The 18,208-nt window shown below is 40.8% G+C and overlaps 1 protein-coding gene across 3 annotated transcripts in view; it reads right to left on the bottom strand.

Annotated features, from left to right (window-relative positions):
• Window positions 1-18,208, bottom strand: part of COL12A1 (collagen type XII alpha 1 chain) — a 359,822-nt gene that overhangs the window by 68,101 nt on the left and 273,513 nt on the right. For all 3 annotated transcript variants that reach the window (XM_029595614.1, XM_029595613.1, XM_029595615.1), the window contains 11 exons: window positions 17,847-17,966; window positions 17,019-17,165; window positions 15,019-15,135; window positions 13,780-13,926; window positions 13,367-13,441; window positions 12,438-12,577; window positions 10,747-10,870; window positions 10,404-10,547; window positions 4,672-4,836; window positions 2,029-2,067; window positions 1,793-1,931 (listed from right to left, as the gene is read on the bottom strand). In XM_029595614.1, the coding sequence (XP_029451474.1) occupies window positions 1,793-1,931; window positions 2,029-2,067; window positions 4,672-4,836; window positions 10,404-10,547; window positions 10,747-10,870; window positions 12,438-12,577; window positions 13,367-13,441; window positions 13,780-13,926; window positions 15,019-15,135; window positions 17,019-17,165; window positions 17,847-17,966 (1,357 nt within the window). The remainder of the gene's footprint in view (window positions 1-1,792; window positions 1,932-2,028; window positions 2,068-4,671; window positions 4,837-10,403; window positions 10,548-10,746; window positions 10,871-12,437; window positions 12,578-13,366; window positions 13,442-13,779; window positions 13,927-15,018; window positions 15,136-17,018; window positions 17,166-17,846; window positions 17,967-18,208) is intronic.

The following is an 18,208-nucleotide window of genomic DNA, read 5'->3' as shown; positions in this document are numbered from 1 at the left end:
ACGAAGAAGAGATCAACCAACTATCCAACATGAAAAGCAGAGAAGCTTTTATACATTTTTAGATATAACTGGATGAGGTGGCCAGTTTTCTATCAAGGACAGCAGGCTGATTTGGCTGCTGCCCAGTAAGAGAGAAGGAGAGAGATCCTGCAGTTGATCAACCTTGGACAGCTGATAGTTGGTAGATATCCTTAGCTCGGTGAGTATGGAGGGGTTTAAGGGTAAGAAAGGGTAATGTCCACAGGTAGAACAACGAAGATGGAGCTGCTTGCATGGATGACAGCTGAGAGATACCCTCTGCTCGAGAAGTATAGGCAGGCCCAACCTGGAACACCGATTGGGTCAAATGGTTCTTACCTGCCAATATCTACAATGTTTTTATCCTGTGACTGTTTAAAAGCTAAAGTATATTGGACCTGGCCAGTATTTGGATGGGAAATCTTCAAGGAACGCTAGGGGATGGAAAATGTAGTATTAATGTCTCAACAGGTGCCACTTTCCCCCAGGACGGTACTAAGTGGCACCACAACTTACAGGGCCATCTTTCAGGTGATAGATCAAAGTGAATTTCTATTTAGTTTTAGTAAATTAAGTTACCATGTCACATTTTGCAAGATAAGCTGCATATACAGCTTGTGCTGGAAACCTAACCTGCTAAAATTCTTGTACTGGAAGAGCATAATTAAACGCAGAATCCGGTACCTGTACCATGGGACACGCCATGAAACTTACAGATAAGAGATTGAAAACAAGCTGGAGAAAGTAATTTTTGACTCAATGCAATGCAAACTTAAGCTGGGGAATTTGTTGCCGGAGGATGTGGTCAAGGTATTTAGCATGATGGGGTTTAAAAGAGGCTTGGACACGTTCCCGGAGGGAAAGTCCATGAATAATTATTAGCCAGGTGGATTCAGGGAAGGCCATCACACCTCTGGAGTCAAGCAACAAGGAATTGGATCAGTCCTTTGGAGTCTTCCAGGCACTTTCTAATGCCCTGGATTAACCACTGTGGGAGACAGGATGCTGGGCTCTTTGGTCTGACCAGCACGGCACATCTTATGTGCTTAAGTTCTTATTCTCTAACGTTCATATCCTTTATTAAAGTGCATAGCAGTTTGATTTTAAATATTATATAAATTCAGTTATAATTATATAATGTATGAGGAGTGCAGTTGTTCAAAAAGTATTTACAAGGGCAAATGGATTTTTTTTGCCTTTGTAAAAACAGCATTTGAAAACTGCCCTTCTCCACCCCTTTGAAAGCACCTGCTTCTACAGCCAGGTCCCAAGGCAAAGCACATTCAAGCACCACTGTCTGAATCAACAAATAGGCTGCTCACTCCATAAAAATGTTGCTAACAGGAATTATGTTATGGGTTTGACAGTTGCTTGGTTTTGATTGTAAATAATATTATAAGGCTTGGGGGTAACCTGCACGGAGCAGCAGTTATCACTATAAGAAACTTGCTGGGCAGAGTGGATGGACCATTTGGGGTTTTTTTCTGGCATCATTACTGTTACTAAGTTACTGTGGACTCATAATTACCCCGAGCAATTTCAAAATCGCATTCAGAATATTTTAAGTTGAAGTTACAAAGAATTACTTAGCTTTGGTGCTGAAAAGGTTTTATTTTTTACAATGTTCTATTAAAACTTGGCAGGATATAAAAAAAAAAAAATCTTACCCAGCAGTATTAATACTTCTGAAGAGTTGAAATTCCACCTTTTTCTACAGTCCTCTCTACTTTGAAGAGTTTTACATATAAAAAAACACTTTTGTTTCACCACTTACGATGTAGGTTGAGAGAGGAAGGCATCTTTATGAAGTTTGTATGACATGAAACTGTTGAACGACCCTGGTTCCATGGATACCCCTTGCACGGTGGAAAAGTATTTCTCTGTCAGGTTATATGCTTCCAACATCCTAAAACCTGAAAAGAAGAAAAGTAAAAACAGTTATAAGCAAGAGAGAAGTGAAATAAATATATTAAGATCACATTCCATTGCAACACTGCAACAAATTCTTACCTGGTGAAGTATATCCATCCAAATAAATAAGTGGACAAGCTAAAAAGAGAGAGATAAAATGGTTAGTGTTCACTATAAATCCGGCAAGTTAGACATGAAAGTAAACAAATGCTTCCCATTTGTTCTAGTTGAGTGAAACTCTTGCTGCAAATTCAGAAAACAGACCGGACCATGAAATATATAATGAGGTTGAAGGTTACATCACGAAGTTAGTTTTCATAACTGGTAATAGATCAGGTGGGCTTGACCTGTGGATCTGCTGTCTGGTAAGCTGCTTTTTTAGTTTGTGTTGGTCTGCTGGCTGACCAGCCATTAAACAAAATGAAATAGTTGGACCTGATGAAAGGAATGTTAGGTTCTGAAAGCTAGTCAAGAAATACATAAAGGTAGCCCAATAAAAAGGCATCATTCTATTTTTTTTTTTTTGGTTTATTGACTCAGGGGCTGATTTTCAAAGCCCTATGCGTGTAAATCCGGGAGGATTTACATGCGTAGGGGAGTTACGCGCACCGGGCCTATTTTCAAAAGGCCCGGCGGCGCGCGTAAAGTCCCGGGACGCGTGTAAGTCCCGGGGCTTGAAAGAAGGGGGTGGGGAATGGGCGGGGCAGTCCGGGGCAGGGGCGTGGCCAGAGCCTCCAGGCACAGCGGCCATTTGGTGCTGTGCCCAGGATCGCGGGCCGGCCATCGGCCGGTGTGCACAACCTACGCCTGCCCGGAGGTAGGTGCAACTTATAAAATAAAAGTTAGGGGGGAGTTTAGGTAGGGCTGGGGGGGCGGTTTAGGTAGGGGAAGTGAGGGGAAGGTGGGGGGGGGCAGAAGGAAAGTCCGATTTTGGAGCAGCCACGGAGGGAACGGGGAAAGCCATCAGGGCTCTCCTAGGGCTCAGTGCGCGCAAGGTGCACTAGTGTGCACCCCCTTGCGCACGCATGTTATACAATCGGGCGTACATCTTAAAATCCGGCCCTCATTGTTCACAACTCAGGTGTTTAGCAATATTTTTAAAAGGGCCAGACGCAATGCAAAATGCGGAATAAACCATTTAGTAAATATGTCTGAACCTTTAATTAATAATTTATAGAAGGGATATTAGTTTTACTTATTTGTTTATTTGTTAGCTTAGTATTTATATATTGCCCTCAACTCAGAAAAAAACACAAATATGTTTGAGCGTTTTAAATATGATTATCCATTTATGGGGTCACTGACAATAACTGACTAGGGCAAAGCGCAGAATTCCTTGAAAACTGCATGATGGGATAGATCTAGAAATAAGGCAAGAGATCATTTTCATTAACACGGCGAGAAGAAAATATTGCATAACAGGCAAATCCAAAAATCCAAGAGTGTCCTGCCATGGAAGGGATCTGAGTGCGGGCACAATGTCAGACCAGTTCACCTGAAGTGGTGAAGATCAGAAAGAATGCAGATGTGGTACATCCAATGCCAACAGTGCATGTATTTTTCCCCAGGAGCAAAAGGAGTGGTGCTGGAGGTGGGGTTAGGGTGGGCCAGAAAAAATAAGCATGGGGATTTCACTTTATTTTATTTGTTTAGGTTTTAATATTGCCCCATCCCTAGAGCTTCAAACTATGTGCACAATCACTCAAAATATTGACAAAAGCTATGTGCAATATGCATCCCAATTATTATTCACTAAAACATGCAAATAATATCAAATTCTTAACTGCAAGCAAGGAAAAAATGTAATTTTGATTTATTTTGTTTGTTTCTTAAAACATTTTTCATTTTATTTAATGTTTATTTTTTTGTTTAATTGAAACAAATGTTTATAAACATGAAAAAAACCAAAAGAAATAAAAAAGAAACAAAAGGTTCATATTCCTCTGATATGGTTGTAGTACAAAATGGCACCGACCTTAGGGCCAGCCAGTTTTATTTTGACAATCGGACCTGGTGGGGCAGAAGCAACAGGGAATCACTCTTGCCCCATCTTGATGGGGGTAAGATCATGTGTCCAGGAAGGGTTGGAAGAGAAAAAAGGTGGGGGGGGGGGGGAGTGAACCTGTATTTTGGTGATTCTTGGGGGCTTATATGGCAGCAGGGGTGAAGGTGTTTTTCTTTTCATTTCAGTTTGAAAAGTTACAAATCAGAGTCTTCCATTGCATTTTTCATGTTGTTTCAAAGAAAACGCATACCCCTAATTACAAGTACAATTGCCATCGTTAAAATAGCTATAGATAAAATTATTCTATATTATATTACTTAAATCCCATCACTAGAAAGTCAGTATCAAACTCTTATTTCAGTACCCTGGAGATTTAAGAGTTAAAGGCTTCCTTATAAAAGTGAGCTTTCAAGGATCTTCTAAATTAGCCCTCCAACTCTGCAGAAAGTACCAGGCCTGCAAGCATCGTAAGGATGTTAAAAGTTGGCTTCCCTAAGACTTGAGAGCAAGCAACAACCAATCAGTCATGGTGCCACCTCTGACATCAAGAGGATCCTGTTACTCATGCTAAAAGATTTGGAAGAAACAGACTCTCTTTTTACAGAACACCACTGAAATGGGTGACCAGGGAAAAAAAAAATCACATTTTTTTCTTAACTATGCTATAAATGGATTTTAGCCGACACACATAACAGCAAGATGTTTGGGGGAGGGGGGGTATGTGGCCTGTTACTTACTTGAAGTAGCTGTCTCACAAACAAAATTTATAAGATTATCTTCAATCTTTTCAAAAGCATCAAAGTCGTCGACTATAAAGACATGGCGTTCGCTGGGTTTGCTGCCAATGTTCCTCAGTTCGTTGTAATCCACATCAGCTACGCCAACGACAAAGACACTAAAGCCTGCAAAGGCAGCATACAGTATGAATCACATGCCCTGGAAGGGTGCATTCATATAGGTCATCCTCATTATAAGGTTCAATATTATTGCGTTTTTTTGTTAATGTTCTGTAATGCTATATTGCAGTAGTTCTCAAACAGAAAAAGCCCTGTTACAACTATGCATGTCTTTAATGAAAATACAATTTTTTTCAATATAGTCTCGGGTTACTGGTGACTTCATGTCTGAAGTTAGCATGCTAATTGCAAGGTTTTTTTTTTTTAATAATTTTCACTGGCAACATTATAGAACAAAATTAATTAATTAATTTCCATTGAAAAGTACCAAAACACAAATTTCATCCTTTCACTTGTGAATTTTTTACCTTTCCAGAAGAAGTGTTCATATTTACAAGTTTGGCAAGATCCTCCTACACAGACAGTTTCAGCTAGTATGATATTGAAACTTGTGTGCTGCAAGAATTTTTATGTTATTACTTTGGTCTGGTAGTTTCCTCCGGTTTCCCTATTCCAGGCTACAATACAATGAGCCTTCATTCACAACTACCTATGGATTTTCTCCTCTTTTATAACCTCACCCCCATCCCAGCCATTGCAGTAACAGTCCATAGCCAAACGTCATAGCACCTTGATACCCTCTGGAAACCAGTACACGTGTCCCCTATCTAACCAGTGGGTATCACTGCGGAGAGGGAAGATGGCACTCCTTCCCCTAGAAACTGTAACAATATTTCCTTTATGGCATCCCCAATTCCAGCTGACCCAGGGAACAGAAGACCTGACCCAAGAATCAAACCTGAGCAGAAATTGAAGTGAAAGGAGGAAGACCAGAGGTGAAAATGTTAGACTGAGAAATGAGGGGAAATGGAAGGAGAGAGGACATGGAAAACGCAGAAATGCTAAATAATGCTTCTGTTCAGTTGTTCACTTTAGAAGGGATTGCAGAAGGATCGCTGATCATTGGCAAGCGTAATGTGGGAGTAAGGTAGTCTCTGCAGCATTTATGGCAGAGTGTGTTCTTGTGAAGCTAGCAAAACTAAAAATGGACAAAGTCTTCTCTCCAAGGATATCCTTGGAGAGAAGAGTGGTCCTTCGGGACTGGAGAAGGGTGCATGTTAAGAGGTAACAGTTAAGAGGTTGAAAAGTAAATGCTGGCTAGTTTCATCTCTATGGTAGGAAAATTAATGACTCTAATGAAGGAAAAGATAGTAAAATTTTTAGAATCCAATGGGTTGCAGGAGGATGGGTTGCAGGAGGATTGTTTTCTTTGAGTGGGTAACTAGAAAATTAGGTCAAGGGCATGCACTGGATGTGTTTTATCTGGATTTCAGCAAAGCTTTTGATACTGTCCTGCATAGGAGACGTAAATAAACTGAGTAGCCTTGGGGGTGAGTACTATGGTGCTGAGCAGTATTCAAAACTGGTTGAGTGATAGAGGATAGTAGTAAACTGAATTCACTCTGAGGAAATAAAGGTGAATAGTGGAGAACCAGCCTTGGGGATTAATCCTGGGGCTGGTTCTGTTCAATTTCTTTGTGATATTGTACAGAAGTTAGGAGGAAAAGTTGGCCTTTTCGCAGATGGCAATAAGATCTGCAACAAAATAGACACACCTGAGAGAGTAGACAGAAAGGAAAATGATGTAGAAAATCTGGAGATCTGGTCTAATACTTGGCAGTTAAGATTTAAAACAAAAATTCAGAGTCATAAATTTGGGGTACAGATATTCAATGAAGCAGTACACAGTGGGAGCGGGTGAGAATCTGATGTGTCCTGACTAGAAGTGAGACCTTGGGGTGATAGTGTCTGATGATTTCAAGAAAGTGAAACAGGTGGTCAGCTGGCATATTATGTTCAATTCTGGAGACCATTTCTCCAAAAAGATATAGACAGGCTGAAGGCAGTCTAGAGAAAGGCCACCAAAATGGTGAAGGATCTGCAACAAAAGCCATATGACATGAGACTTAAAGATCTAAATATGTACACCTTAGAGGAAACGTGTTAGAGACATATCTCAAAGGTATAAATCTGGAATAAGAAGCCAACCTTTTCATAGGTAAAAAGGCTCTAGAAAAAGAATAGCCGTCCCCTGAGAGGTTTTTTAAGCAGCTCCCTAGAGGAGTCTGTGGGCAGTCTTTTTCGGATTTGTGAGGTTACGAGGTAGTTCAGGAGCTTAGCCTTTTTGTTTTCCAGGCCCAGTCAAGGAAAGCAGGGTAAGGAGGGTTTCCATCCAGTCTACTAACTAGCTGGTTGGGATATCCTTCTGGGTATATTTTAGAGGGTTTTGCCATTTTCGTGGTAGGAGCCTCACTGGACACCTGCCTCAGGGCACAGGAACCCTGTGTCTGGGATGCCCAGACGTGGTGGTGACCCATTGTGGGAAGCAACTCCGGAGTTATATTCTATTAAGGAAAAGGGGACATTAATTTTAACCATCCAGGAGGAAGATTTTTGTGGCTGCTCCTTCCCACCTGAGGGGAATATCAGGAGCTGATGTTCCAGCAGGATTCCTCCCATAAGGGATCCAAACACCGAGAGATTCTCAGAGAACCACGAACAGTGAGTGAAAAGCAAATTGCGAACTCTGAGGACATTTTGCCTATTTTTATCCAGGGTCAGAAGGGAATCCCTGCCACACAACAAAAGAGGGTACCTTTTCCACCAAGGGCTTCCCCCCCGGAGAGTGGAGATACCACAGGTCCCTACGAGGGATACTTCTGCGCAGATCGAGGGAAAGAACTATAAAGTGAGCAGATTAATTGAGGTACTTAGAACTGGATAAATTGAACCCATACCCAATGCTTATCTGCAAGTAAACTTTTATTTTGGACACCATCTCGGCGTCTGGAGTGATTTTTATACAATGGGTCCACAGTGTGAACTTTCTCGGGAGATAGTCCTCTCCCAGGGGTACACAGGCCATCCTGAGACACACTTATCACTTGGAGGCCTGGAAAATTAATTTTCACTCCAACCAACAAAGGAGACACACCTTGGGGAGAAAAGAGACTATGTCTACTGCTAGCCAGGGCCCCTGCCCCAAAGAGACTATAAATAAGTTTCTAGCCCCATGCAGGATAAGCACACCAGGGTGGGGTTACACTTCCAAAGGTACTGTCTGCATGGCCCAGATTCTAAAGAATCTGTAGAAACTTTAAATCAATGTTTACAAACATTTGTGGGGAGCATGAAGGTGAACAAACTAAAACTAAATAAGATGGAGGCATCAAGGATGGGCGAGCAAACCAGTACCCCAAGATTCATTCATTCAACCAAAGCTTGATGGCTTGCCACTGCCACCTAGATCCCAGATTTGTAGAAGGGTTATTCAGATTCCATGCTCGATATGGAAGGACAGATTGCAGCAGTTTCAGTGAGAGCCTTTGCCCACCTTTCTCTTGTTCCTCAACTGTGTTCCTAACTACAGCAATCAGATCTCAAAACTCTAACATATGCTCTAGTATTGCCCATTTAGATTACTGCAGTGCATTGTATTTGGGCTTCCCCTTAAAAGGACTCATACACTATAGTTAGAGCAGAATACAGCAGCCTGGATAATGGCCAGTTATAGATTCGGAGATAGAATGACTCCGATTCTTGGAGAAGTGCCCTGGCTGCCAACACATTTTCATGGCCAATTTAAAATGTTAACACTTGCCTTTACAGTCTTGAATGGTCTAGGGGTCTGTGTGCATGTAAAGGGCTGGCTCTTCCATTATTTCCCTCCATGATGTTTTCCATCATTAAATGATTTTAGGCTAAGTAGCACATGGGCATGAGATTCTTTGTGTGCAGCACCTCAGCTCACCTTCCCTAGAGAGCCGTTTAGGACCCAACTATTTCATATTTAGGTGTTTTTAAATGTGCCGAGGGATAGCAATTTTCAAAGCCTCTTCACAGGTAAATTAGTCTTTTACCTGTGGATATGGGGGTCTCTGAAAATTGCGCACCCTGTATGCGAGTAAGAGGATATACATTGCTCCCCGACATGCATGCTTTTACCTGTACTCTAGTGGGGGTACATAGTTTTGGTTGGAAAAATTATCCTGAGAAAAAGCAGGTACAAATCTCTGTATCTACTGTTTCCTTGGGCAATTTTGAAAGTAAAAGTACATACATAACATTTTGAAAACTGGTGCAAAGATCGCAAATAAAATGTACCCGCAGACTTTGCAGCTAGGCAGGTAGTATGAAAATTGTTCCCTTGAGAATTTGTGGTCATAGGGATTTTTACTGTTATATTTAATTATTGCCTTTGTTATAATTATATTATTTTTGGGGGGTGGTAGGTCTTGTGCTGTTTTGGGTATTGTAAAATATATATGATGAATTATTTTTTATTTGTTGCATTTTATATTTTAGTATCTTTATTTTAATTCTGTTTTATTTTTATTAGTTTGTAAAATGTGTTCTGTCTTGAGCAATGTCTTGGAAAGGTCACTTATAAATCAAATAAATAAATAATAAATACATAAACTGGGGGTGACCTAACTGGAGCAGCAGTTACAATTCTAAACAGCAATGGAATGGCAGCAGCAGGCTTCCAAGAAGGAGGGATCATGTATAAAAACCCAAACTTTGATAAGCTTTGGGAGGCTGTCATTTTATTTTTATTTCTTTACATCTTTACTTTTCCAGCCACTTCACTAACAGAAGGGGGCTCCGAGTGTTGACTTAAATATTGGTCCTGGAAGAATCAGAGTTGAAAATGGAATGACCTGAGATGACCTTGTTTTGAGCATGGCTGGGACTGGTGTGATTAGCAGTGACAGGAAAGGGGTCATGGAGTCAAGTAGAAGACTTGGGAGTGGAAACTGGTGTTCTGTTGCACATGGAAATTGGGATGCATATCTACCCAAAGTGGACGAATCTTACAGGGCAGACTGGATTAGCCATTTTGGTCTTTATTTGCCATCATTTCATTTATTATGAATCCAGCTCCTCTACATAGCACTGTCACTGAGCCACATGGCCAGACTACAAATATTTTCCTAAACACAAAGGGGGAAACATATGTAAAACTGGAAAATGCATTGTTTTGCCTACAGAGTAGTCAAATTACACCATCTTTCCTAAAATGTAAAACAAAGGACATAATCCAGATGGTCCAGCTCTTTCCCCAAGGTTTAAATCTGATTTATATTTTACTCCAGCAAAACTGCCTCAGAAGCAATGTCTTTTCAGCTACTTTACTATTCAGCATAGATCCTCAAAATTATTATGCATTAAGAAACAGCACAACGCCACAACTGTGCTGTCTTGTTACAATGCCAGCTTTGCCCAAGGTGTCAATTTGCTGCATGACAAAATCTTGCAAAACAAATGGTTAAAATATGCAAAACCTACGACAGAATTTTTGTCCACTCCTGTTACAAACAGATTGAATTATCCATTTCTCAGAATATGAAGGCCAAAGCACAACAAGATTACTTTTAACATTATTTAATACTTTATTCTATTGTTAACAAATGAACATAGAATCACTAAGCAGATCAATCTCACATTTCTTAATCTGTTAAATAATCAAAAGAACGATAAGCAGAATCACCCCTCCTGTCCCCGGGGCTTACCAAATTGCTGTATGTCCATTGCGGCTTTCTTCACCTCATCCTGTGACCGCCCATCTGTGACAACTACCAGCACCTTGGGAACATTCCTCCTCATGCCATTTTCATGTGTCAAGACTTTTTCCCGGATGAATTTCAGTGCTTTTCCTGCAAATTCATGTGCAAAGCAACTTAAACAGGGAAATTCATTTTTGTGTGCTCATGTCCCCTCCCAAAACCCCACCATACTGCTAGGAGCATTAACATGGTCTTACACGATTCTAAAAAAACAATTTACGAATGCGACCTGCTATTCCAAAAGAGGACCTGGTATAGTGTGGTAAACATGGATAGGGGAGATCAGCACCTGTTTTTGTGTTTCCTCCTCTGTACCGAATATTCTGAAGGGCTCCCAGAGCCAGCGCTTTGTCAGCATAAGTGTTCAATTTAAATTCAGATTGGGCTTCGTCGCTGAATTGTACAAAGGAGACCTGCAAGGAGGAGCAGCACTGCATTCAGTCCGGTTCATTACTGGTGCTTTCAATCCAATGTGAACGATACTACAACCTGTTTCTTATACAAATGAAAAAAGCCACAATGCTAGCACTGAGTGTTGACATAAACACACACCAATTAGAAGAAAAAAAAAAAAAGGCTTTAAGCGATTCACTTCAAACCTGCTCAGAAGTGATGGCTCAAAGCCAGCTTTTTCTGATAAGGAGGCCCGATTGTTTTGTGGCAATGACACGTTCCTAGCAGGTGCCATGGCAAGAAAAGAATTCTACAGTGGGAAACTGGAGCCGATATTTTCTAGCCAGTATTTCCTATTACAGGGAAACCAGAAAACAGAGACCTTTGATTGTAAAATTGATTGCATGAGTGTGGCAGTGTGAAAACTAACATGGACATCGGTATTGATATAAAACAACCGGAGAGGTGGCTGCAGTGGTCTTTGGTAGCAAAAATGACACAAAGGTTGGTGGCACCTGACAGACTAAAAGATTTGTTGGGGCATAAGTTTTCAAGGACAAGCGCCCGCTTGTAAAGTCATGGGATGTCCCAGGAACACTCCTGCAGATGGACCCCCCCATGTGGGCGCGTCCAGAGAATAACTGGGCAGTCAGGAAAAAAGGATCCAGGGTCTCCTTTGAGAGAGGGACAGGGAGGTCTGGAGGAAGTCTGCAGCATGCAGGAAGGAGAAGGTTGGCTTGGGAAGAGCCAGATCCAACTGACTCACTGCCAGGTCTGCCGAGGCCCCAGGAGAGGAGCGTGGTCTCCAGATAAAGAAGCTCAAGGACTGGTGAGAGGTGTTATGAAATCAAGAGTAAAAGAGGGGATACCTGGCAAGGGTTGGGATTCTGAGAAAAGAATCTCCTGTGGAAGAAAGGGATTTTCTAAGGCGGAAAACCATGGATGTGAGCAAGTGCTCTGTGATCAAGCTCTCCGAACATCAGTATTGTAGGGGGAGAAGAGTTGTTTGGCCAATGGGAAAGAAAATCCTTCTGCAAGCACTAGAGGAGGGCTTTGTTGTGAATACTTTGAAACGGATGACAAGTACTGTATTCATGAATCCTGTATAAACTTTGTGAAGAAAAGCTGCCGCGTTGGAAACGCCACCAACCTCAGCGAGGCTTGCCTTCTTGGAAACCTAGAGCAGGTTATGGATACAGTTTATTCTTGAGAAGGTGTACGCTGTGTCTTCCCCGCCACCCGTGCTCCATTACACTATCTATTTGCCCTACTGCCACAAGCACTCACATAACTGAAGCCGCACCTGTATAAAGGCTTTTTTTTTACAAAATGAAGTCTGTGCATCAACAAAAAGGGGCACGATAAAAGCAAACATACAACCGAAGTTATTATGAATTCTGAAGCAATTCCATTTAGATGGTGCCTGATTCATGATATTACATCCTGCACTTTCACACGAGGATCAACAATTCCCTTTTTTGATGCAAAAATATATAGAACCTTGAGATTTCAGTACTTGCTTTGCACTGAATATAAGAGTTTATAATATATGCTCAAAAGGATACAAGGGAACAACAATTGACACACCTGAATTCCAGCGGGACTGATAATATCAAAAGCTCCAATAGTATTGAAAACAAACTGGCGCACTTTGTTGAAGCTCTCATCACCTATACTCCAGGAGGCATCAATAAGGAACACTATGTCTGCTTTGGCTCCTTTGCATACTGGAAAGACAAAAGGTACTATATGAACCTGGGCAACCTAGGAAAGATAGCCAAGGTCCCATCGCCCCTCCCTCAAACCCACCATTTTCTTCCCACAGTCTACTTTCTGGTAATTTGGGGGAATAAAAGAATCCATAGCTTTATTACATCCCAAACACTGAATTATAGAATTACACTGCTTGCATCCTAACAGCTGTGTTTTTGACTTCATAGTATAGAGCCTAGACTCATGCTAACAGTATTACAAAGCACTCATATTTGCACTGAGTGAACACTGCTGATGTCAGCTTGCTGCACAAAGGCTGACTGATTCCCTCACCACTGCTTGTGGCCCGATTTGTGACAAGCTGCTGGGCAGACCCGGTTACTTCTCTACATTCCCTCCCTATAACATGACTTCGGTTAATCCCCACAGTTCTTTGATGCTAGACACTCTCTTCTTCAGGATGATGCACAAAAGACGGTAAACTCTGATTTCTGTCACTCCGCCACATACAGTACAAAGATAGTTACTCTAAAGTTGCTCTGTCCCCACTCGCATTGTTATGCCCAGGACCACTGGACTTGTACCATGTCTGGCCAGGGAATATGGCTGATATTGATGTCATGCTGCAGGTGCCTTTTTATACTGGGTTGTTTCCCTTCCTTCTCACCCTGTGTAAGGGGGAGGCCGATGCTGTGTTGTCATTGTTAAGGGCGGTCATAGGCTGAGCTTACTCCACAGAAATATTTAGATACGTGCAATCGAGAAGAGTGAAAACAGAAATCTGTGTATGGCATTCTGCTTACCTTCGCGAGCGGGTGGAATGGTGGGAGGTGGAGGAGGGGCAGGAGGTTCGGTTGGCGATTCTGTTGGTTTAATCACTAAAATGAAATTAAAACCAGATTAAAACCCCTGTTATAAATTGAACCAAAAATGAGACAGCACAAATCCTTATGGAATGTATCAAATTATAGAGAAAAGAAGAGAAAACGCCTAGTAGTTTCTCCAACTATATCTGTCATATTGCAAAAAAAATAAAAAACAACCAAAAGGAAAATATTGGTAAAAGGCATGCCATAAATTATAAAACCAATTACTCAGGCTACAGTTACTCTTGACTGTTATACAAGCACATGAAGGCAAATGGTTGAAACAAGATCTGTTGTACAATAATTCCATAATCCTACAGATGTTACTAGGTCATTGCCTCCACACTTACAGGTGCGTTCTTTCACAGAGACTCCACGGCCCTCAAGGTTAGGTGTCTGAACAAAGACAGTAGCATTGTACTCTCTGTCTGGCGAGAGGTCATTGAAGCAATAAGTTGTCTCTGAACTAGTTACTGTAACTTCTTGTCCACGAGATCCTGTAAATACAAGAGAATAAAGTACTGTGATGCCCACTCACAAGAAAAAAAAAAGGCCAATATGGAAGCTCATGCGTATTTTAATTAAAATGGCACATTATTTTATCTGGGCTGAGGTGTGGCCTAGTGGCCAGAGTAATAAGCTGGGCCAGCATTCAGATACTGCTGCTGTCACTGCCATTCATTGTGACCTTGGGTAGGTCACTTTTTCTCCTGTTGTTTAGTGGTTTAGTGTGCTATATAAATACTAAAATGCATAACTTTGTTGTTTTCTATCACAACCAGCAAACTGCAGCATGTTCACATGTACTGCTATTCAATTCATACCATGAATCTTTTAAACTGATGTGCACATTCCTAAAAGTGATAGAGGGGGCTGGCATTTTTTGAAAGAAATCTTCAGCAGAAACCTATTCAGTGAAACCTATCAATAAAAGACCAGTACTGTCTATCAATGTTTGACCTTTGCAGACTTTGAATCCTAAAGTACAGATTTTTTGCAGTCAATCAATGGTCCTTTTAGTGACATTTGGTCTGGTTTGCAATTTTAGAATGCAAAGCCTCATTCAGAAAAAAATATCTGAATGCTTCAGCAGATAGATTAGGTGCTTAAGGCTTGAGTCTGCCAGACTGTTTTCAACTCATGACTTAAATACCTTAACAGAGAAGTATTTTGGCTGAATGAGGCTATCAGTTTTGAAAAAGCACAAATTTATAGTGCATATCTATCCAAATGTTTTTCTTGGGCTTAATCAAACATCAAACTTTATCCCAGAATTCTACAAGAATATCTGTTTTTACAATGAACTGTATTCCAGTTGTTTTCATACATTGTTACTAGCAAAATAGCTTTATGATATCACCAAGCATATGGAGAGCTGCCTTGCCAAGGTTTAGTGCCATTTGCACTAAGAATAGGATCTGCATGAATAAGAAAGATGTAACTGAAAAAGCATCCTAGCCATCAGATCATTTTCAGTTTTTAGTATACATGGTACTGTATGTCACCCAAATTCTTCTTTCCGGTTTATAAATAAGAATGCATTGCATACCTGTATGCAAAAGTGCCACAAGAAAATTATAGATATTTACCATCAAGTGGATTTAACTTTAATCTGTAGGATGTTGCTGACCTATGAGGGGTCCATCGAATACAGAAGGTATCCCAGCCAACTTGATAAGTAGTTAGATCGGTAACATTCAAGTATACTGCAAGAAATCGAGAGGATCAATTGAAAGAAATGAAAACTGAAACTGTCGAATATCTCATGCAAAAGGAAGAGAGATATGCTGGGTGTGCTAGCCGTGTTTTCACTGTGACTGAAGAAGCAACTCCCAAAACTCAACCAAGTCTCATCTGTGCTATCACAGACCTCATACACACTGTGACAAGTCTCATTTGTGCAATGTCAGCTTTTGCCCACATGTCACAAGTCCCATTCCTATTATCACAAATTATCTCTGTGGGAAAAGAAGTCCCATATCTGCCATGATGTCTCATGTGCACCATCACGTTTCATGTGTGCATCCCTAATCTCTTCAGTGTCATTGCTAATCTCACATGTGCCATCACAAGTCACATCCCTGACAACATGCTTCATCTATACCATTACAAATCTCATGTGCCACAAATAAATTCAAGCCTGGTGGGTCAGTGGCAAGCACTAGGCATCACCATGCCTAGTGCTTGCCACTGACTTTGACTGGCTTTGACTACCGAGCCAAGCTTCTCCTTAGACCTGCTGGAAGCTACAAAGGCATCCCTGGGAGAGATCCCTAATCATCATAGAATGATGAAAGCTAGTGGCCAAATTTTATTGCAGGGATTCCAGGTCCCTAGTGTGTGGCCTGGCCTCTGCCCAAGGATTGCTGTTGCACTGACTGGGCTGAGTGAGTTGGGAGAGGGATAAAAATAGGGGGAGGGGGGAGATAATAAGCTTATTTGCAAATAAAGACTCATGGCACTTGAGCCCAATGGAAGATAGTTAGGATTGAGCTGGCAATCCAGTGGAACAGGAGGAAATTGCCAAGCCACGCAAAAAAACCTCTCATCCATGTCATAGCAAAATATCTCATCCAGATCATCACTAATCAATTTCCATGCCATCACAGTCTTCTCCAAGTCCTCACTCATCCGAGTCCTGCCATCACAAGTATTGACCATCTCTAAAAATTCTACCCTCTAATGAGGACAATAATAAATTGCAAGAGACATGATTTTTACTCTCCTATAACTCCGTCATGGAGTACAGCTGCCAACCAGTCATGAAAATAGGTGTTGTTTAATGGATTATGAAATGTCATCACAAATCCAAAATGAGATTATATCCCAGCACTTATTCATTTTGAAACCTTGCTCATATGTAATGTATATACCGATATTTAGCATGCAATGGTAACTCCTGATCAGGTTGGCAAGCCCCTCAGAAACTTTGAGAGACATGACGGTGTACTGAGAAATCTATGTGCACAAATGAAACAATTTTCTGCAAAGCATCTGGCAGCAAGCTACACAGATACTTTTGCACTTGTGTAAAATTTTGTAAATTTCCAATGAGAAGCTACATGGAGTGATTGCATTGTACAAATGACCTCCTCTTTTGTACCTTTCATTTAATCAAATGATAGAAATTCTTCAGCCCCCAAATGATAGAAATTCTTCAGCCCCCAAACCCACCCTGAGTTGAATATGCCCATCTACAGTACTACTTATATAGAGAGCGTCCTATTTACCCTATTAAAGTGATCTCTTTCTCTCTTTCTCCCCCCCCCCCCCTCCATATTTATAGCAAAATGAAGTTAGAGTTTCAGATAATCGAAGCATCCATTGTGGAACTTAAAAGACAGCTCTCCATCTGTCTTTTCCTACCCTTATTTTATTACTATTAATTTATTTTTCCACTTTTATATTTTCACTGGGCCAGCTCAGATACACTCTCTCCAATCTTTTCCTCGAGTTGCATTCATGCACAATTCTTTTTCATGGGAGGGGAGGAATTTTCATAGAAAAATTAACATAGATGAAATTAAAGCTTCTAAAAGTTACATCAGAAGATCTTGATATCGTTAAAATAGTGATAGGTTTAACCTACATGTTGTTCCGTCGCCAGTTAGGGGCCCGCTCATTCCAGTATCATACTGGGCAAATACATTCACATCATACGTGGTTCCTGGAGACAGGTTCTGCAACGTGTACGTAGTCACATCGCCAACAAACACCTCCCTAGAGTCAGCACCATCTTCAGTGAGAGAAAGTCAGACAGTCTTATCATTTGATAGGCTCGGGAAAACTTGGTGACAAATAATTATTGTACCATTCTGTAAGAGTTGGCATAATCCTTCAATACACTTAAAGCACTTCTGGCAAAGAGTTCACTATAGATTTTACTTGAGAGTGGGTCAAAATAGAAATCACACTGACCTGTCTCATATGTACGGCAGAACTACAGTACAAACTGCTGAAGTGTGGACTCAGGGAAAGAGATTTGATCCTAATAAAAGCTGCATGACATTTAAGTAGGAAAGTATAACAACTAGGGCGCAATGGAGTCAAGAACTATCCTGTTGATTTTCTGTATATTGCTGCTTCATTATTTACCAGTCTCATTCTGCCCACAAAATTAGCAGTTGAGCTAAGCATGAAAATGTAAATTATTTTACTTTTTAAAGAAGATCTGCCTTGGTAACCATCCCCCCCCCCCTCCCTATCAAATACCCCCATCATCACCTGGAAAATACTGTCAAAGCATAAGGAAAATAAAATGGACTGCCGTAAAGAATAATTCTGCCTACTAATGAAACAAATTTGCTAAGCTATCAAACATTTTTGTAATACTTTGTAGAAGGCACAGAACTTTTTGGCAGTAGTTTTGTATCCTTTAAACTTGTCCTTTCAAAGATTGCCAGGAATATTCTCTTACCAGTAGGCTTGTACACCAGTTTATACCCCAAAACAGGAGATGCTGCTGGATCCCAGGAGACCTTGAATCGAGTGTACCATTCATCTGAAACACGCAGGTTCTGAGGAGCAAGCAGCCCAACTGAAAAAACGGAACAATAATAATAATTCTTATTATTTTGTTACTTCTGTTACTATTAATACATCTGGTTGATCTATATGTTTCAATTAAATATGTAAAGTGAAGCTTAAGCTGGAAGAGCCAAAATCAGTAGCTAAAACATGGATAGGTCATATTCAAAAGCATTTAACCCAGAAGTTAAATCAGCGAAATGAATATTTGGACACTTATCCAGCTAAATTCTAGCCGACTAATAAGATAGC

Source organism: Rhinatrema bivittatum, chromosome 3 (genome assembly GCF_901001135.1).
Source record: "Rhinatrema bivittatum chromosome 3, aRhiBiv1.1, whole genome shotgun sequence".
In the NCBI taxonomy this organism is placed as follows: domain Eukaryota; kingdom Metazoa; phylum Chordata; class Amphibia; order Gymnophiona; family Rhinatrematidae; genus Rhinatrema; species Rhinatrema bivittatum.
The sequence above is the reverse complement of the archived record's forward strand: the minus strand, read 5'-3'. Positions and strand labels throughout refer to the sequence as shown.